General features: G+C 38.0%; 1 protein-coding gene across 2 annotated transcripts in view; it reads right to left on the bottom strand.

Annotated features, from left to right (window-relative positions):
• LOC140139723 (uncharacterized) overlaps window positions 1-22,226 on the bottom strand; it is a 190,408-nt gene that overhangs the window by 4,500 nt on the left and 163,682 nt on the right. For both annotated transcript variants that reach the window (XM_072161424.1, XM_072161425.1), the window contains exon 5: window positions 6,720-8,413. In XM_072161424.1, the coding sequence (XP_072017525.1) occupies window positions 6,720-8,413 (1,694 nt within the window). The remainder of the gene's footprint in view (window positions 1-6,719; window positions 8,414-22,226) is intronic.

The raw sequence follows: 22,226 nt of genomic DNA, 5'->3' as shown, positions 1-22,226 counted from the left end.
TAAACCTAATAATAATAATAATGGAGCGTATTTATTACGCGCAAAAATCATCAACGCCAAAAACTATGCCAATATTCATGACAATAATACGTTCAGTGAGCTGATACACGCATTGTAGGTGCTGGAATGAAATAGTTTTACCTCATTTGTTCGGCTCGAAATCAAAAGGGTACAATGTGATCAGTAGCTATCAGTGAAAACTAACATTTAAATAGGAATCTATTCTTTATGCAAATCACATATTATTGCTATTACCGTATTCATTCCATTAACTGTCCAGGGCACTTAACAAAGTCATTTTGGGCGGGCACTTATTTTTTATATTAATGTTTACATAATTACATATGTAAATAAAAATTCCTTTAAAAAAGGAATGGGGCGCCCAATGGGAGCTATGATATGATGTGCTGAAATCCGGGAGGGGGGAGCTCTTCAACTGGATCATAGGCTCTGCGACATATAGCGCCATCTCTTCAAAAGCATTTTTAAAATACATAAAGGCATTTTTATTAATTTCTTATTTCAAGCGTTAATTCCCGCTGTATATAGAACTACTTTAGGCCTACTTGCATTCAATGCATATTAGTAAACAATAATAAAATCAAAATCAAAACCAAGCAAGTTGTGTTTTTATTTCTAAGCTGGTCATATTTTTAAGCAAAACAGTTGCAAACTAGATGCCACAGTAATGTGTTTGACCAAACACGAATATCTATGCCCGTGACCACACCTAACCCCCTTCCCCTATTCACAAACGAAAACTTGGTGAGCACCATGTGAAAGCACTAGTCTTGTTTTAAGCTTTCATTTGATATACATGTAATGCTCATAACACTGGACTGGCCCACACTCTCTCTAAAACCCTACCAAGCCTCCACTCTCTTTTATACCCCCATCAGACCATCACTCTCTCTAAAACACCACCAGACTGGACCACACTCTCTCTTATACCCCATCAGACCCTCACTCTCTCTTATACTCCACCAGACCATCACTCTCTCTGAAACACCACAAGACTGGACAACACTCTCTCTAATACCCAACCAGACCCTCACTCTCTCTAATACCCCACCAGACCCTCACTCTCTCTTATACTCCATCAGACACTCACTCGCTCTAAAACATCACCAGACTGACCCATACTCTCTCTAATACCCCACCAAGCCTTCACTCTCTCTTATACTCCATCAGACACTCACTCGCTCTAAAACATCACCAGACTGACCCATACTCTCTCTAATACCCCACCAAACCTTCACTCTCTCTTATACTCCATTATACACACACTCTCTCTAAAACACCACCAGACTGGACCACACTCTCTAATACCCCATCCCTAACCAACCACACCCCTTGTCCCGCACCTTTTGAGGTAGTCCAAGGAACCAAAATCAAAATGCCTACACATTCCCTTTTAAGGGAGTTTTTGTCAAGTGATCAGTTTCCTTGGCGTGCGATTCAGATCTGTATCATTGCAAACACAGGTAGCTAACAAAATACTACCTAATGCACTACACTGTGTAAATAGGTCGTACCTATGTCGCTTTTTAAAGCCTTTAGACTTTGACCTCTGGGGATGCGGCTAATATAGAATACATCTAGGGTCATGGGTCATCATTGTACAAAGTATGATCCCTGAGGGCGCTATAGTTCTTGAGCTAGATCTGGAAATTTTACACATATTGCTCACTGTAGCACATGACCTTTGACCTCTGGGGTTGATGCTACTGCAGAAAATATCTAAGGGTCATGGGCCATCATTGTACCAAGCATGAACCCTGAGGGCGCTATAGTTCTTGAGCTAAAGCAGTTTTAAAAATTTACACATATTGCGCCCTGTAGCCTGTGACCTTTGACCTCTGGGGTCGTGGCCACCATAAGTTACTTCTAGGGGTCATGGGCCATCATTATACTAAGTATGAACCCTGAGGGCGCTATTGTTCTTGAGCTAGAGATGCTTCAAATTTTACACATATTGCCCCCCTGTAGCCCATGACCTTTGACCTCTGGGGTCGAGGCTACCCCAGGAAATTTCTAGGGGTCATGGGCCATCATTATACCAAGTATGGGCCCCAGAGCTACTTTAGTTCTTGAGCTAGGGGAGTGCAAAGAAGTGGTCTTACGGAGAAGGAGAAGAAGACGGAGGAGAAAACTAAACACAACAAATACAATATCTATGCCCCGTTGCACGGGCATAGATAATTGCACGGGCATAGATAAGTAATCTAGCAAGACTGAAATTAGAAGCTTTTTACAAAGTCATGCCAAATATAAGGGGCCCCGCCGTAGCGGGCACCCAAAAATGGCCCAGAATATGGACTTTGTGTGTAGAGGCCCTGTGTTTGATACACGAGTAGTTGCATGCATGGATTCTGTGTATAAATGATAGAGGATCATGTGTAGTAAAGTCGCTGGGTGGGCGTTTATAGGGGCATGGGCAGTTAATGGAATGAATACGGTACTTAAAATTCCAAATCAATGAAAACTGCATTTAAGTTCTAACTAGAACAAAAGTATAGTGGTGATACAAGTGGGTCATGTTGATAGCCTGTTACCTCAAGATACTATAAGCCAAATTTTTAGCGTCCTGACAATTTCGGTTTGTGAGATAAAAAATTCTTGCAATTTTGGACCAAAAAACCTCATGAAACAATTAACACATTCACAGTGACTGGGAAATTGTGCATCAGCACTATCCCAAACATTGACATCACATTATTAATATTGTGGCTTTAGGTCTTTGATAAAAAGCACTCATGCCATTTTTATGGTCTTTTAAGGCCCTACTCTTATACTGTGAGTCGAAGCGCCATTAAGATCCCATGAAAATAGCAAGTTCACATGAGATCATTTTCAACAAATCTGAATGTCTTTATCATGTTTATTTTGAACATTTTATATTTCCTAATAAATACTTGGTTGTCTTTTTCAATACAAAACATGTCGATTTTTGATCACCCTGTATATATCAATTTGCCAATAAGATGACTACCGGGTACATACAATTTTATATGGTTTGAAAGCCTTTAGTTTTGTCTATGACATTATTTTAAATACCGGTAATACTACTTGTCTGTAAATTTTTACATGAGGTACCGGTAACATAAAAAAATAAAAATGTCTATTTTTAGTTTTTCACCCTATTTAAATGTTTTCTTACCCACCCTGTATATTACCATGAAAACTACATATTAGCTTTTAAAAAATGTATGATTTTGCTATTGTGCTGTTGATGGTTTTAAAGTTACAGTAACATATGTAGAAATTGGTGAAATTGCTACATTTTTCTGGATGTTACAGGATACGCTAGGCTAGGGGGTCCCACTATAAGACACATGACCTGCTTTTTAATTTAAAGCCATATTGTAACATTTCCATAGAACTTATTTTGAACCACGTACAGTAACTAAAAAGTGTTTTTTTTTTGAAAAATAAATAAAAATAAAAGGACCTGTTTTTTACCAACTTTGAGAAATTTGCCCTAAAAATGTTTAAAAAAATGCTCAATTTAAAAAAACCATAAAAAGCCTGATTTTTGATCAAAATTTCAAACATTTTGGGTGGAGTTGATCAAAATTAGGAGAGTACATGGAGGGAATATTAAAGGCCCAATTAATATACCTTGTCTCATCTCAAATTGAGAGTGCCATAGGTGCGTTTACGCAGTTATGTCACCAGCGTGTGAATAAAATGCTTGACACTATGCATGCATATCATATGTCCTGATGGATTTGGTTAGTGGACGCAATTCAAAACTGACACTGTGAAATACACACATGGCATACTACCAAACTTGCAACGAGACACAGAACTATAGAAAAAAAAAAAATTTGTGTACATTGTGGAACATTCAACTACGCTTGTTACTCCGCGACTAATCATGCTAACTACACGCTACATAATAACGCTACTCTCACGCGTCCATATTAGCGAGGCTATCTGCGTAAACTGCTTACTACGCACAGCCACGCAAAGAGTATGTTCCACGATGTACACAAATTTGATAATTTTTCTATAGTGTGTCTTGTCTCAAGTTGAGAGTAGTGCCATGTTGGATTTCGCACATGCTAACTAATGCCGCATGGGCATACACACATGTAGATTTTGACCGTACGCATGTATTATAGTATTGTATACACATGCAGCGATTTTGACCGTATGCTGGCGACACAACCGCAACACAGCTGCAGTCAAGCTAGCTCAATCGATACAGCGTTCGACTATGGTGCGAGAGGTTGCGGGTTCGAACCCTGGTGGTGGCTAGTATACAAATATTTACTGCTCATGAGGGATCTGGTGGAATCTATTGTCCCCGAGGTGAAATGGAGACCGTGAGCCTACTATTTTCCCGAGACCGCCAGGTCGAGGGAAATAGTAGGCTCACAGTCTCCAGTTCACCGAGGGGACCAATAGATTCCACCAGATCCCGAATTTAGAGCAGTAAATATTTGTTTTATATCCTTCATTAATATAATTCTTGTTCATTGATTGGTTAAAATAAATGTAGGCTAGGCCTAGTCAAAGCTAGGCTAGCCTTGCTTTGTTTTGATTGAATGCACGTATAGGCCTATATGCATGCATGCATGCACAAAGTATGCATACAGTTGAGTGGCTAAAGCTTACAGTGAAAGTTGTAAATCTCTACAATACCGCAGTGAAACGAGTAACCATGTTCTCTGTTATTTTACCATGAAAATTAAGATACTGATCCTGATGTAACTCAGATTTATGCCATGAAACTGCCGTATTTTAGCTGCACTTCTGTGCTGCTGCTTGTGTGCTTCGCAAGACAACATGACTTGCTACACATTAATACCCCCGAACCGGTACTGATATCCCGCGTATGTGGCGAGTTGCACCGATCACTAGGAACTGCGACGCGGCTATCTTGGTCATATGGCGCTCAGAGGGAGATAGTAAAACTATTTCCGGGAGATAGTACTTTGAATAGTACCCGTTCCCTCATCGATCGGCTTTTTGATTGCTTTGCAAAATAGCAAAACTATTTTTGGTCACATGATACTCGTTTAACCAATTAATGAACGAGAATATATTAATGAAGGATATAATACGCTCTCATGGAAAAATTGAGTTAGCTTAAAATTCCCCTGGTCAAGGAACTTACTGCTAGTTGCCTAGTTGTAACCCGTACAAAACTTGGGGAGCTGTTGAAACGCCCTGCCGCTTGCCGCAGCAGCAAGCGGCAGGAAAGTATGCTGGAGGCTTTAGGCGGAAATTATTTGGCTTTTGTTACTGAGCTGCGTGCGTCAATAAAACAATGAAATCCCAACTCACGCTCGCGTAAATTCACATAAGCTTGTGCAGGTCACAACGGCGCAACTAGCGTAAGCATTGCACCCAGCCGTGTGCATGCCATTCTATATCAATACACAGTGTTATGAGCCTTATTTTTTCTGCCTTTATATAAACCGAACAAACTTTAGCTAGGCCTACCCAAAATCCAACAAGAAATTGAAAGACAAAAGCAAAAAAAAAATAACAAACGAACAGAGACAAAAGCAAACAAATAAACAGCAAATCATGAAATAAAATATTCAAACAATTAAAATTACCTTTTATTAATTCATTTAGACATTCTACAAACTTGTTATATAATTTATGTTTTTGTAAAATATCAAAAAGATTGCTAAAAATGGAATTAATTTGGACCAACTATTTCACAAAATTTTAATCTCATGAAAAAAAACACGTACGAAAACCCACAAAAAAGTGACAAACAAACATGACAAAAACAAACAAATAAACAACAAAATAAACATCCAAACAACAAAAACAACCCTCGATTCTTTCATTCAGACTCTCTAGAAAAGAATTACATAAATAATTTTCATGTAAAATATTTCTAAAATTGCTAAAAAACTAAAGGGATTTATTCAGACCAATTATTTCGCAAAATTGTTCATTTCATGAAAAACATATGCATACGCCAAGAAAAACCCAAAACAAACAAAAAACACGAACAGACGTAAAGACAAAAACAAACAAATAAACAACAAAATAAACTTCCAAACAACAAAAACAAACCCCTATACTTTCATACAGACACTCTACAAAAGAGTTACATAAATTTCATTGATGTAAAATATTTCCAAAATTGCTAAAAAAGAGGTTTGTTCAGACCAATTATTTCGCAAAATATTTTATTTCACCAGGCCCTGTATTTCACAAACGTGTGCGCCGCCGCAACGGGGCCTGTCAACGCCGCTATGTGCGCCACGAAAAAAAAAAAAAAAAAACACGAACAGACGTAAAGACAAAAACAAACAAATAAACAACAAAATAAACACCCAAACAACAAAAACAAACCCCTATACTTTCATTCAGACACTCTACAAAAGAGTTACATAAATTTCCTTGATGTAAAATATTTCGAAAATTGTTAAAAAAGAGGTTTATTCAGACCAATTTTTTCGCGAAATATTTTATTTCATGAAAAACGCGCACACCGGTCAATGCTAATGCGCCGCGAAAAAAAATAAAAACACGGACAGACACAAAGACAAAAACAAACAAATAAACAACAAAATAAACATCCAAACAACAAAAACAACCCCCTATCCTTTCATTCATACTGTCTACTAACCACTACATAACTTACCTTCATGTAGAACATTGCTAAGATTGCTAAAAAAGAGGTTTATTGAGACGACTTTTATGTCATTATTTTGAGTAAGCTTAAACGTTAGGTTTCTACTCACGATAATTCCTGCATGGATGTATTTCTTGATGTTGATATCAGAGTCTCCAGTCGTTCCTTTGTAAACTCGATGTGATGTAGATCCAAAAGCCTGAGATTCCTGAGATGAGGCAAAATGCCAAGAATGGCTGAGAAACACATATCGCTGTCATTAATTACACGATTATCGGAGAGATTCAGTGTTGTGAGTTGAGGTAATTCACCAGCTGTAGTAATTAATGCAGCCATCTCATCCTCCTCGCCTTTCATGTCCCACAAGTCTATCTGTTCCAATGCTTGACATTTACGTAGACATTTCACGCTGTCTACGTTTGGTAATGGGTTGCGTGATATATTAAGCTTACGTAATGAAACAAGAAATGCAAATGTCGTGAATATCGTATTCATGTCTGAGCATGTAGCACCCTCCATGAGACGCATATTGAATTCTTGTAATTGCGTGCATTGAGTCAGGCTATTTGCTAATACTGATGAGTCTCCTGGTTCAAACTCATTCTCTCTGATGTCAAGTTTGTGTACATTTGTCATCTTAGAGATTGATTTGATGACACGTGTTACATCGGAGGTATTACTACAGACACCCCGGTCAGTCAAGGATGAGGCATCCAGTTCTGTGACTACTGCGAGGGTGCGGGGATTGATTGAATCATTTATTATTTGTTGTAACAAATACTTCGAATTATTCGCGAGGCCAAAATAACCTTCTTGGCAGTTCAGTCTCAGGTTTGGGCAGAACCCAAGGCTATTAATTATAGGAGTGAAATCTATTTCATTTGACGAGGGTTGGCCTGCGGTTGTTTCTAGACATGAGATGTATGCTGCTAGCTTTACCGCAAATCCATGACTATGTTTATCATTGTCTACACAGGCCCACTTATGCCTCTTCCTGATTTCATCACTTATTGTGGCTTGATTTGCCTTGACAAATCTGTCACACTGTCTTTTCAAATCACTGATATCACGTTTCTCCATGGCTTTCACAGTGTCAGCAAAAACTTGCCTCATCGCTCCTTTCTCGATCTCGTCCATTTTCTCCTGGGCATGAGCTATCGGGTGAAGATGTATTTGTTTTACATCCTCTCCACAATACCTCATGTAGTAAGAAAGCGACGAAGAAACTTTTTGCGTAAGTCCTGTGAACAGGACTTGTCCATTTAAAAAGACAGGTTTCAAACTGTCACGCATTTCATCGCCTATTTGACCCTCATAGGAACACTCTAATATTAATTCAATCAATCGTTGCACTTGGCGTGATTGCTCATAATTCAGAACTGGGTGCCTCACCTTGTCATCTTTAACCGAGTAGTACTTGTTACAGCAATCGTCTGTAGTAAACAGCTCCACCAGTTTCTTCACAATTGTTTTTGCTGCTTCTTTATTACTTCCAGCAGCAAAAACCAGGACAAGACCTAGATTTAGAGCTTCTTGAACTTCTTCTATTTCTTTCAAATACTCGGATAATTTATCTGGGTTTTCACTAAGATAAACACCGGCACAAAACTCTTGTCCTGATTTGTGAAAAAACTGGACGGAACCTGAACCTTTGTCACACAATATACCGCATTTTTGACATTGAACCAGGATTCCTTCACCACCTAACTTGTCAATAGCTTCCTCTTTCGTGAATACAATCTGTGTCTCAGTAGCGGTCAGGGTCTTGGCTGACATTTCTCCCAGCTTTCTGATCATTTTCTTCTGTGTAAAAAAACAAACAGTAAAAGAAAAGGGAAAAAAGGTTGTTAATAATAATACTGATTACTGTCATGACTGTCATGTTTATATTATATTATTATTAATACTTTATATAATAGTCTCAAGGTTTAAGCCTAGGCTATATAGTTAGCAATAGCAAAATACATACATGCTACAATACAAACTTAGAAAACGTTTTTAGTTGGCTGTTTGGGGTATAGGGCAGGCTAGGCTTAGTAGTACTAGTAGGCTAGGCTCAGTAGGCTAGGGCTAGGCCTTAAAGTCTGACATGAAAGCCTAGACAGGATAGCCCAAGCATTGATTAGTTTTTATGGACATCACACATCAGGATCAAATTTGGGCCTTGCATACTTGGCACCTGCAGGCCAACCTTCTACCCTTATGATACTATAGTCTGTCTTGTCTCAAGTTGAGAGTAACAGCTAATGCCATGTTTCGCAGTGGCAAATTGGAATCGGTGTGTTTACGCAGAACTTAACGTTGCCAGCGGAACTTGTAAATTGCACTTCTACCTGTGCGTATACATACACCCTGCAGGATTCAAGTTTGTTCGGCTGTGTAATACTGCGTGCATCAATAAAGTCCCAACTCACGCTCGCGTAAATTCACATTTAAGCGTTCGCTAGTCACGCAACTAGCGTAAGCACTGAGTCTTATATAAGCCGAACAAGCTTTAGCGCTTGCGATTCAAATCTGCCACTGCGAATCCAACATGGGAGACGAGACAGACTATAGACATGCGCAAGGGGCGCAATGTTTTTGTGACGTAACTTCCGTCGCTACTCGGAAAGGCGATTGCCGGTATCTTTATATCAATAAGTCGCTAGCATGCTGGCATAAGCTGAATTTATACTCGATCGCTGAGATTTCTTCAACTCGCAAAACCAACATTATTTTACCCTCAGCGATTTGTTACAATGCATGCGCGAGAATCGCTTTTCTGCAAAAGCGTCAAGCGATCAAGTATAAATTCAGCTGTATTAGTGTCAAATCATAAGCAGCTGAAGTTGAAGGCAACTTTGTTGTATTTTGATAAGCGACAGATGCTACGTCCCGCTAGTCGCTCGTTGTGATTGCCTAGGCAATATAGTATGATAATTGATATGGGCATTTATAAGCAGAATTCAATTAACCGCCATCGGTCAGCTATCGCGATGAGTGATTGGTATTTGGAATAATGCGCTACCTCATTGGCTAGAAACCAATCGTGCTTGCTGCTCAGCGATAGAGTATAAATTCAGCTGCCTTAGGCCTAGGCAGACCAGAACTCTAATTTACCTAGCGGAAGCCAAGCCTATAATTCATTTGAATAAACACAGCTGGCAACAGCGTGATGATTGTCCGCATACACTGTGTTCGAAATAACGCCTGCGTACATGCGTAAGAGCGCATGCCATGGGCATACAAACACCATAGCCCATGGATGCGGAAGTGAATTCAACTCACTCGTTATGCAAACTCATGTTTGTGAGTATTTTTAATAAGTTAAAATTAAAAAGTCATGCTTTCGCTTTGTATTTTGAAATATGATCACTGTCGGATCGCGTACAGCTGTGTTCATTCAAATTCATTTTTTACTTTTTTAATAGCAATGTTTACAAAGTCAAGCAAGCATGCAAGGCAGGCTTATTTATCTTGCTGTTTTGACCACGGCCACAACATCAACATGTATGTCATGGGCATGATGGTGATGGGGCTTTAATTACAGCTTTTAATACACTGTACATGGAGAGAACTTCAAACGCAAAAATATTGTAATAATAATAATAGCTAGGGCTAGGTGGGCATGCATGCATAGGCATATTGTTCAGTGTTTCCAATGACGTTTCAAAAGAGCTATTCTCAGCTCACTCATACCTGAAAAGGCAATACTATTTTTACATCAGCACTAGCTAGGCCTAGTTATAATTACCCTACCTGCATTACTATAATATAAATATTGTGAATAGTATTCTGACAATTTTTTTGGTTTAAAGAACATTGATAGCATGATAGCTTTAAAAAAATGAAGCACAGGCATGACAGGTCCATCGGAGAGAGAGAGAGAGAGAGCCGCCGCGCTGATGCATGGATCGAGCAGACGACGCTAACCATGCTGTGAGGGCGTACTTTCACTTTTGCGGTCTGTCTTTTTGCCAGAGGGGTCCTCACGCGCGGACAAATGTTGCGCTTAATTGGCTAAATATAACGTAAACATAAATGTGCTAATTTATGGTAGAAGCCCAATGTAGAACTAAATATAGTGATAACTTTGGACTAATATCATGTCGTCTCAGACCCACATAATATAAATCCATTTAGTCTAAACCCTTGCGGTATAAGCAAAAGTCTAAAACCATTTAGGAGCTGTGCAATAAAAAAAAAATCCGGGGATTGTAAAATTAAGGGGGGGAATAATTAAATCCCAATTTGTCTAAACCCTTGCGGTCTATAATATGTCCACAGCCTGACCATTTAGTCTAATAACCAAGAGATACAATAACCATAATTTAGTCTAAGGACCATTAATTTTGGTCTATAGGCTTATAGGGCCTAACCAAAAATTCAAAAAATAATTTAGTAGCTGTGCAATAATTATGAGCCAGGGGGATTATTTGGCAGGCTGAGAAGGGTGGGGGCGGGGCAAGCAAGTTTTGGCAGGTCGAGAAAGGGGAGAAAGCTTTTTTGGCACACATATTACATTTTTTTTTTAAACGCTCTAAAGTAAAAGGCTTAGGAAAACAGTACAGAAACGTTCTAATAGGCCTATGCAAAATGTCGTGCTCGCTACGCTCGCATCATAGGCCTAACCATTTAAAGTTGGCAAATAATATTGTGAACCCAAAAATTTGGCATGTGCAAAGGGGGGGGGGGGCAAAGATATTTTGGCAGGCCGAGAGGGGCAAGCAATTTTGGCAAGCCAAGAGGAGGGGAGGGGCAAGCAATTTTTGCCAAGCCGAGGGGGGGTCAAGCAATTTTTGGCACGCCATTTAGAAATTTTACCCCCCCCCCCCCATCATAATTATTGCACAACTCCTTAGTCTAATAACATTAATTTTGTCTAAATCCCATTATCTCCATTGGGTCTATCACCCATTTGGTCTACAAATCATTATTTGTCTTTTAATCAATCAGTCACTAAATTGGCCTAGGCTAAGGGGCTGTGCAATAATTATAAGCCCCCCTGGGGGATTTCCGAACGGCCCGCCAAAAATTGCTTGCCCCCCTCTCGGCCTGCCAAAATCGCTTGCCCTCCCCTCGGCCCGCCAAAAATCTTTGCCCCCCTTTACACATGCCAAATTTTTGGGATCCGAAGTTGCAAACTTTGAATGGTCTAGTTAGCCTATAATATTGCGAGCGCAGCAAGCAGGAAAATTTCAAATTTTATTGAAGCGTTTCTGTATTGTTTTCCTAAGCCTTTTTAGAGCGTTTTATTAAAAAGGCGCCCCATGAATGTATGCCAAAAATTGCTTGTCCTTCCCTCTCGGCTGGCCAAAAATTGCTTGCCCCCCCTTCGGCTCGCTAAAAATTTCTCCCCCCCCCCCATTTTACCCAACCCCGGGGCTCATAATTATTGCACAGCCCCTATAAATAAATATAATTTATTTTAAATAAATGATAGAAGAATGGAAGGAACGAAGTAACTGGGTGGAAAATCTAATTTCGGTGGATAAATATCAGATCTACAAGATACTTTTTTTTTTCGAAATGTGTCATGAAATTATCAAAAAATTCAACATGTGCAATGATGCCCCCGCTATGTGAGATATAACACCATGAATAAGTGAGTGTTCATAAATACTTTGGTGGGGGGGAGGGGGGTCATATTAAAATATGGGGGCAGAACAAAAAAATTTGGGTCCAATACTCTCAAGCTTCAAATCAACAAAATGTGCGCACTTTACAATTGGATGTAACACTATCACTCTAATGAGTAATAACTACATCGTAATTTTCAGCTAATGAGTTAATGACCATAGGCGTACGCGTAGATCCCGGGGGGATGGTCCATACAATCCCCCCCCATGTTGATGCCTGCATATGGGTTTATGACCAAATTAACCCCATATTTGGCCATTTAAACCTAAAAAGTGCAAAAAATTTTGCGCTTCGCGCGAATTCATTCCAGTTTTGTACCATTTCACCAGTTTAGCTTCAACATTTTTCGCGCGATCCTGACTTAGCCAGTTTGAAATAAAGAAATAGTAAAGACGTAAAAGTTAAGAAATAGTTAAAACAATTAAGGATCTCAGGAACTCATTAAATTTTCTTATTTGATTTAAATCGGATTTTAAAAAAAATTAAATCGATTTTTTAATTTCTTTTATTTCATGAACTGCTATTCGCCATGATAAAGTCAAAAGAGACCAGTGGAATGCTAGACACAATATTATCAGGTATTTACACAAAATCAAAACGCGTTTTCAGATGTGAAAATTTGAAAGAAAAAAATTGGAAAAACCTGTTGAATTCTGCACCTTGAAAATGTTTTTTTTTAGCAATAGATAAAATGACATCATAGAGGTATTTAATTGTATTGAAAATGTGTAGACGCATTATAAATGAAGTAAAACAGCCAATTCAAGATAGAAATTAACTTAAATTTATCAAAAATGGTAAAACTGAAAAAGTTGATTTAAATCAGTGATTTAAAAAAAAAATCATTTGATTTAAATCAATTGATTTAAATCGTGCTAACCCTGCACTGAAAGCCAAACTGGAGTCAGGGTGACTCTAAAAGCAGAGTCCAGCCACTCTGCGACACTATGTCTAAAATGACGCCATATTGGGAGTCATCTGACTCCTTGAAGAGTCATAAATTTCTTGACTCCACGCAAGAGTCACCGTTGATGACTTTTTGACTCCCAATATTGTCACTCCATATGAAATCAAGGAGGCGCCCCACCTGACCCCCTCAGATTTGCTTTATATTTTAGTCATATGTTGTACCTGTAAAAATATTAAAATCTGCAAATTTGAGGTCTGTAGCTCTTACGGATTTTCTGTGGCAGCCATTTAAAGTTGGAGTAGGGGGTCTAAATTTGGACTTAAAAGTTGCCCTTTAAATAAATTTCATCTTTGGGAGTCTGTGCCTTCTTTCTAAAAAGAATGAGAGGTCTGAAACTTTGTATACACACTAACTGCATGCCCAATTTGTCAAAAAATAAAAAATTAAAAAATTCTGTAATTAAATATGCAAGAAAAAATGTAATGTTTTGTAAACTGGCAAGTTTAGCCCCCTAAATTCACATTTTTTGTTAGATTAATTATTTTTTGTTGTCACTGATGCTATATATAGGATAAATACAATTAATATCCAAATAAAAATTCCTTTAAAAGGAATAGGGTGGGCAAATGAAAAATTGTCAAGAGAAATGAAAGAATGAGTAACAGGGAAAATGTGACACAACATCGATTTCCAATAGGGGAACAACACAAAACGTATAAACAAAGTTAAAAGAGTTTTTAACTTTATACGTTTATACGTTTGTTATTCCCCCATTGGAGGTTGTGTCATATTTTCCCTGATTTTAATCTGATCTATTGCTTATCCTTTGTTCTCTGCTGGTCAGTTGGAACAGATTTTCCCTGTTTTTATATTAACCCTTCACATCATAACACAAGACGTTTTATGTTAACATTTTATATAAAACATGGTTATAAAACTTTTGTAGATAGTTATTTAAAACATTTTCGTAATCATACCTAGAGTTTTTTTTATCATCAGATAGAAAGACTTCTGCTCATCTTCTCTGGTGAGACAACAGGGCTGGGGTATCTTTCCATATCAAAGTTTAAAAATCTGTCATATCAATTTCCTCAATATGTTGTATTGCAATTAAGGAAATGTTTGATTTTACAATATTTCGATATTATTTTTTAACTTTGTAACTTTATTATGATTAACATAACTGTATTTCAAAGCGTCAAACTATATCATTATTTTGTCCCAACAAAAATAATCCAGGGAATAAAATATTCATTCATATGTTTATTTATTTTATTCAACCTGGGCCATTTCTACTGGTGAACATGCATTCTAATAATTTGTCTATAATACCTTATACAAGCATCAGCTAGCACTATTTGTCACAAGATTTGAAAAGTAAATAGCCTATGTACACACTGAACACAATGCACATACAAGCTGTATTTAAGTACATGCCGAAGCTATCAGTATAAAATGATATATATGACCTTCATGATGCTATTAATTTAGCCCAAAGATTAGGAAAACTAGCAAAACTGGTGAACTGGTACTGTTCAAATAAAAACATCTGCAAATCTTGCTGCAATTTCCAAATAGTATTTCTATTACTTAAATAAATATTTTTGTTATTTCTTTTAATACAAACACATTACTGCCTATGACGACTTTATCGTATTACTTACATATCAAAATCAAGTAATAATTACAAAACTCGCCGTAAACTATCACCTCTGTGGGTGTTTGGGATATAACCGGCACGAATATTTTCTCAACACTGCGGCATGTGAAAAAGTAGGTCAATAGTCGGAGAATACAGGGTGGGTGCGGCACGCCGCACCCACCCAAAAATTGAGGTCACAACTCATTTACATTTCGAACAGCGCCCTCACGAAGATGAAATTTATTGCAAATTCAACATTTTCTGGGGGCCGAAAGTCGATGTGGTCCACCTTCAAAATTTATAAAACATGATTTGATTTGATTTGAGTTTATTAAGCATATCATCGTAAGAGTCAAATAACATATTGCACAGAACATTTATACAAAAACATAATAATTATAAAATACAAATTAAAACATAAAAATTGACACGATAATATGCCAAGGATATCCCTTAAAGTCAGCGACTTATTTCAAAGGGGTCCTTATAACTAACAATGAGAATATATATATATTACAACTATTTAAAACATGAAACACCTAAATTATAATATTAAAAACTATATAACCATGTGGTCTAAGAGGATAATTTTAGCATCTTTTTTAAACCTTGATTTTATATTGCACAATTTGACATTTTCGGAAGTTTGTTCCAATCATGGATTGCATTGTAAAAAAGGAAGCAGAATCTGCTGTTTTGGTTTTTGGAACTTGGAAGTTAAAATTGCTACCCTAGTGTTATAACGATGAAGATGAGATAATTTGACAAAGTCTTCTTTCATATTAAAATATTAAAACATGGTTCAAACGGAGCTGCTCAGCCCTTGTCCTGATATTTGAAATGCCTAAATCCTGAAAGTCAGCTTTGTTAATATGATACATGTGATCTTTGCCCAAAATAAATCTGATAACTTTGTTCTGAGCTCGCTGCAATCTGATCGAATGATATTTAGAAATGGCACAATACCAGGAGGAAATAGAATAATCAAACAGGCACAAAACAAGAGCTGAGCAGACTAGACCATTTTCTTCACCTTTTGATTAAAAAAATTTGCTTGTCTGTAGAGGAATTTCAAACGAGAATTAACTTGTTTCACAATTTTGGTTGCAATTTCCTCACCATATAACTTTTATATAACTACTACAATCCCGGAAAAAATGTGTTCGAACACCCACTGTAATTCCCATGTTCATCTTAGTATAGTGCGCACGCTATATGAGTCACTGGAAACTAAGATTTATAATAGAGTTCTCTCAATGTTCATCTTAAGCATATCCCCTCCCCTTTCCCCACCAATCAATGTTGGGAGAAGATATGTGAAGATAAGCATATTGGGTATGCCAACATTGTACGGGGGTAGAAGGGGGACTATTTCCAATAAGGCCTTTAAAGTGTTCGAACAATATTTTCTGAGATTGTAGTCTTAAGTTACAACTTTGCTAAGTCCCAGTAATTGTATAGGTTGACTTCATATAAAATGACAAGCCCAAAGTCGACCATTTTCTTATGATTGCATGTACTGCAAATGTGCCGAATTCGGAATTTTTTACAGAGTTTCAGACCTCTCTCTCTCTTTTTATAAAGAAGTCACAGACTCCCAAAGATGAAATTTGTTTAAAGGGCAACTTTTGGGTCCAAATTTAGACCCCCTACTCCAACTTTAAATGGCTGCCACAGAAAATCCGTAAGAGCCACAGACCTCAAATTTGCAGGTTTTTAATATTTTTACAGGTACAACATGACTAAAATATAAAGCAAATCTGAGAGGGTCAGGTGGGGCGCCTCCTTGATTTCTTATGGAGTGACCCAATATGGAGTCATTTTAGACAGAGTCGCGTAGTGGCTGGACTCTGCTTCTACAGTCACTCTGACTCCACTACAGGGTCACTCCGACAGTTCGGAAATAAATATACCTAAAGGAATAGGAGACTTTACTTCGAGTTTCATGCCATATAGGCGATCGTCAGACGACAGGTTTTAGAAACTTAGGCTGAACCACCATTCCTTAGGAATGGGAGAATATACATTCCATGGTGTCAAGAGCCAAACTAGTATTCTAGAGTCTGAATCTCTTGAAGAGTCATAAATTTCTTGTCTCCGTCGATGACTCTGTATGTAGAGTCAATTGACTCCACAGGTAGAGTCAACTGACTCTCTTGTGACAGTCAGGTGACTCCGCTGGAGAGTCAGTGCTAGTTTACTCCACTTATAGAGTCACTTGACTCCATTCTCAGTGGCGTACCGTGGCCGCTCCAACCCGGGGGGGGCTGAAGAAAATTCAATTTTGCCGCCCCTTCCTCCACAGCCCGAAAAGGTTGACCCAATTTTTTCTCGGTCGTTTGAAAAAGTGAAGAGTTTCAGGCGCTAGCGCCCTAAAAAATCGAGACTATATGATGAAGATGATGTCAATGATGATGATTATGATTGATTGCAGAGGTGGTGGTGGTCAATGGTCATGGATATAATTCGGATGACATAATGACGTATCATGAAAATGGCTATTTTGAGATGTGAAGTGTTTGCAACTTTTAACCGTTTGTCGTACGTTACCTCAATTAAAATGTCCCCTTTTTGAATAGGTATGACCGGTGGTGACCTTCTTGGGATTTCGCGATATAGACCCAAAATGGGAATATTAACCCAGGTCTAATGGAGAGTGTTAGGAAATTATTTTTTTTTATTATATTCTTTACTTTGACACCACATTACCTTATTGGCACTTCGAAATATGAAAAGGACCCAAAATATGAATATTGACCCATGTCTTACGGGAAGTGTCGCCCCGGTGGGGAAATCATCTTTATTATATTCTTTACTTTTATCTTTTTCATTTGAAACCACACGGGGGATCATACCTTCTTGGCATTTCAGATATGAAAAGGAACCGAAATATGAATATTGGCCAAGGTCTTTTGAGGAGTGTTACCCCCGGTGGGGAAATTATTTTTATTATATTCTTTACTTTTATCTCTTTCTTTTGACACCACTCGTCGGGGTCTTTCCTTTTTGGCATTTTGAGATATTAAAAGGATTCATATGACTATTGACCCGGGTCTAATGATGAGTGTCACCCCGGGTATATATTTTTTTATATTCTTTACTTTTTCCTCTTTCATTTGTCACCACTCGGGGTGGGGGGGTCATACCTTCATGGCATGTCCATTTCAGACCAAAAGATTACATAGTAACCAAGTAACCCAGCAAACACAAAAATGTTCTTAAAACGTTTATTTGAAACGTTTTAATAACATTTAAATGTCGGGTTATATAAAGATCATGAATACGTTTTTAAAAAGTTATTGTAAAATATTCAACAGTTAAATAACATTCCGTTAGAATGTGTTGCATTACGTTTTCAAAAATGTTTTATGAATTAAAACGTTTTTATACCCTTCATAACCCGACATTTAAACCTTTTCTGTAAAACGTTGTGTTTGCTGGGAAACTAGTAAGCTCTGATACCATTTCATGATATAGAGCGGTTACCGCACAATAGCAGAACCATGTGGCTTCAGCAGTAGGCCTATATTGTGGTATACCACTATCACCAGGGGGTATTTCGAGATAGAGACCCAAAATAGGAATATTTACCAGAGTCTTATGAGCACCCCCGGTGGGGAAATTATTTTTTATTATATTCTGTATTTTTTTATATATATATATCTTTTTGACCCCATGGGGTCATACCTTCTTGACATTTCAAGATATGAAAAGGACCCACAATATTGACCCAAGTCTAACGAGGAGTGTCACCCCGGTAGGAGACTCGGAGGGGGGGGGGGGTCATATCTTCTTGCAATTTCGAGATATGGAAAAGGACCCAAAATAGGAATATTTACCCGGGTCTTATTTTTCATTAGGCCTATAATATTCTTTACTTTTATTTCTTTAATTTGACACCACTTGAGGGTCATACCTTCTTGGCATTTTGAGATATGAAAGGACCCATATGAATATTGACTCGGTTCTTATGATGAGTGTCACCCCCGGGTGGGGAAATATTACTTCTTCCTCTTTCATTTGACACCACTTGGGGGTCACACCTTCTTGGCATTTTGAGATATGAAAAGGACCCATATGAACATTGACCCGGGTCTTATGATGAGTGTCACCCCGGTGGGGAAATATTTGTATTACATTCTTTACTTCTTCCTCTTTCATTTGACACCACTTGGGGTTTCATACCTGCGTGGCATTTAAATATATGTCCATTACAAAGCAAAGGTTAGTCAGTAAGTAAATAAGCTAGTAAGTAAGCGAGTATCATACACTGATATAGGCTGATACCATTTCATGGTTCAGCAAAAATACATTGTTGTCATTCACCAATTAGTCCTATTAAACTTAAACGTCATTATGTCAATTTTTTTTGAAAAATGATTTTTCATTCAAAAGTGAAATTCATATCCGTAGGCCTATTAGCCACACAGTCGTGATAAGGACTCAAGTGTAGCAAGTTGTGCCCATTCGGTAATTGTACCCAATCTACCCACTACCCACCCGCTGGCTACGCTACTGAATCATAGAGCTAATGCGGCTCATACACGATCAATTTGATTGATCAATATTGGAGACCCTAGATGCAGGATTGGATACAAAATTGGATCAATTATATTGAAGAGACAGATCTAATCTAGTTTGATTTTATTGATGTTCGTGTGTACAGTCAGAGAGTTTATATTCTTGAGAGGGCACTCTATTCAAGTGGTTTCTTTTCCAACGCTAAAAGGTTTGTAAATGAAAAGTGTCCGCACTATCGATTGATTACGTAATTTTTATGAATAATTTATTAGATTTTTCAATGCAATCGCCTCGACCCATTAATACATATTATCTGTATTATCAAAGTACCTGGAATAGCAATACGGTGAGTTCACTGAACTACGCCCTAATCATGCTAATACTGATGGAGTTTTAATGGCGTTTAATGGCGTTAATCCTCTCCATACACAGATGAACAAATACAATAGACGAAGGTCAACACGTATGACCTCCTATGTGACATTGTACCCAATCTACCCCCTCCCCCCGCTGGCTACGCTACTGAATCATAGAGCTAATGCGGCTCATACACGATCAATTTGATTGATCAATATTGGAGACCCTAGATGCAGGATTGGATACAAAATTGGATCAATTATATTGAAGAGACAGATCTAATCTAGTTTGATTTTATTGATGTTCGTGTGTACAGTCAGAGAGTTTATATTCTTGAGAGGGCACTCTATTCACGTGGTTTCTTTTCCAACGCTAAAAGATCACGAATTTTGGTGGTTTGTAAATGAAAAGTGTCCGCACTATCGATTGATTACGTAATTTTTATGAATAATTTATTAGATTTTTCAATGCAATCGCCTCGACCCATTAATACATATTATAGCTTATTATCTGTATTATCAAAGTACCTGGAATAGCAATACGGTGAGTTCACTGAAGCTTATATGACAATACATTGTATATAAAACGACTAATAGATCCTACTATCATGGCGTCATGTCAATGTTCATCATATCCCGTATGTTTCTTAAAATTCATTAATATTTGAGACAAATTGCTGTGCCCATTTTATAGGTGCACAGGTAGATCCGTGTTTTTTTTAAATTTTAATTTCCTTTTAATGAAAGCATGGGGGCCACAAGGGTGATACCACATCAGAGCATACCTTGAGAGGACACTTGGCTCATTTGCATGGCAGTCGGCAGTTGGAGAGCAATGGCGACCCTTCATTGTATTTGTTCATTTGTGTATGGAGAGCCATTCTTGGAGCCCATGGGACTCAGGCTAGGTCCTCAGGTAGAGTCAGACGCTGTATATACTAGAAACGCATATTCTTAATTCCGCGTTTATTCAATGTTAGCATTAAATTTGTATTGCCCGGAAAATGGAAAAACCTGAATTTGTAAAAAGAAATGAAAATTAAAAAAAGTCGGGTTCCACCTGAGTACATATTAAATGGGTGTAGAAATTGTTCTGAAAATATTAATTAATTTAGACAAACATACGGGATATAATGACGCCATGGTGACATGATTTTATTAGTCGTTTTATATCACCTATACCGTGTGTCATAATACCAATATTTTGTAATTTTATATAAGAACTAATATTTTGCATCATAAATGCGCAGTCCATATGTACAAACGAATACTAATACTAATCTTCAAGATATTAAGCTTTAGAAGACTTCAAAATAACATGTCACTAAGCAGGTCATAGGTCCTGGCCTTGTCCTATTGTACTTGTTCATTTGTGTATGGAGAGCTCACTGACCTGTATAGAGGTCAATGGGAGCTAGAGCTTCTTTACGGGGCACTATCGGTTTCAGGGCGTAGTTCATTGAACTCAACGGGCTGTTATTTGAAGTGCTTTTATTTTATTGCAAAACGGATCGTGGCGAAAGCTAATAAATAATTCATACCAGGGTTTAATTGATCTGGGATGCGGACATTTCATTATTCGCAAACCACCGGGATTCGATATAGGTTTGCGTTGTAAAATGAAAATGTGAATAAGAGTGTCATCCCCCTGGTGCACACCGACACCGCCTGGCTAATAATTATTTGGTGCAGAAGGGACACTAAAATGAATACACGGGATCGATACACGTGAATTGCTATGCACGATTTTGATATCAGACGAAAATCTTCTGATACCGGGTTAGAAAATGATGAATATCTCCCGTCATGATTTTTTTCTCAAGAAACCAGATTTGGTCTCATACACTTGAAAATACGTGTTGAACAGATATGATAGTCGCTAGAATGCGCTTTGAAAATTGGCCGTGCGCTTTGAACTCAAAATCTAACCAAAACTCTAATTTTATATTGCGTTGGTCCAGTATGGCTACAGCGTGTAGTACAGCTGCACTCACTACTAGGCAGTATAAAAGTCGATGACCATTGACCTCAATGGGGTATACAAGCTTATTCACGCACAACCAAGATCAATACCCGGCTATTGTGAGTAGCCTTCAGTCATGTCCCTCGACTAATTATTCGTCTCAAAGAGCTTCAAAGGTCTGAACCAAATGGCCAATCGTGGCTGTGGATTCAACCTACCATGGCGATTTCTGCCATGAAGATATAGGGTCGATGACACTGTGTGGTGATACTAATTTTAATGCTATATTTTCAAAACGAATACGTGTTCCCGGTTGGCTCTATAGCGATTTCACAGAAAATGTATTTCTAGTGCAATGCATCGTCGGACTCTAGCTGAGAGCGTAGCCTAAGTCATTGCGGACTCCAAGAAGGGCTCTCCATACACAAATTAACAAACACAAAGGAGGGTAGTCTCCTCCGTGACCAGCTTGATTTCGATGGAGCGGAACCAAATTGGCTGCAGAGGAGACGGGTTATTTTGCTATGCAAATGAGTTGAGTGTCGTAGCCCTGGTACAGTGCACAAAAAAATACACTCTTGTATCTAGGGTTTTTGAATCAAATT

Source organism: Amphiura filiformis, chromosome 18 (assembly GCF_039555335.1).
Source record: "Amphiura filiformis chromosome 18, Afil_fr2py, whole genome shotgun sequence".
Classification (NCBI taxonomy): Eukaryota; Metazoa; Echinodermata; class Ophiuroidea; order Amphilepidida; family Amphiuridae; genus Amphiura; species Amphiura filiformis.
Note: the sequence above shows the minus strand (reverse complement) of the source record. Positions and strands in the feature narration are given on the sequence as shown.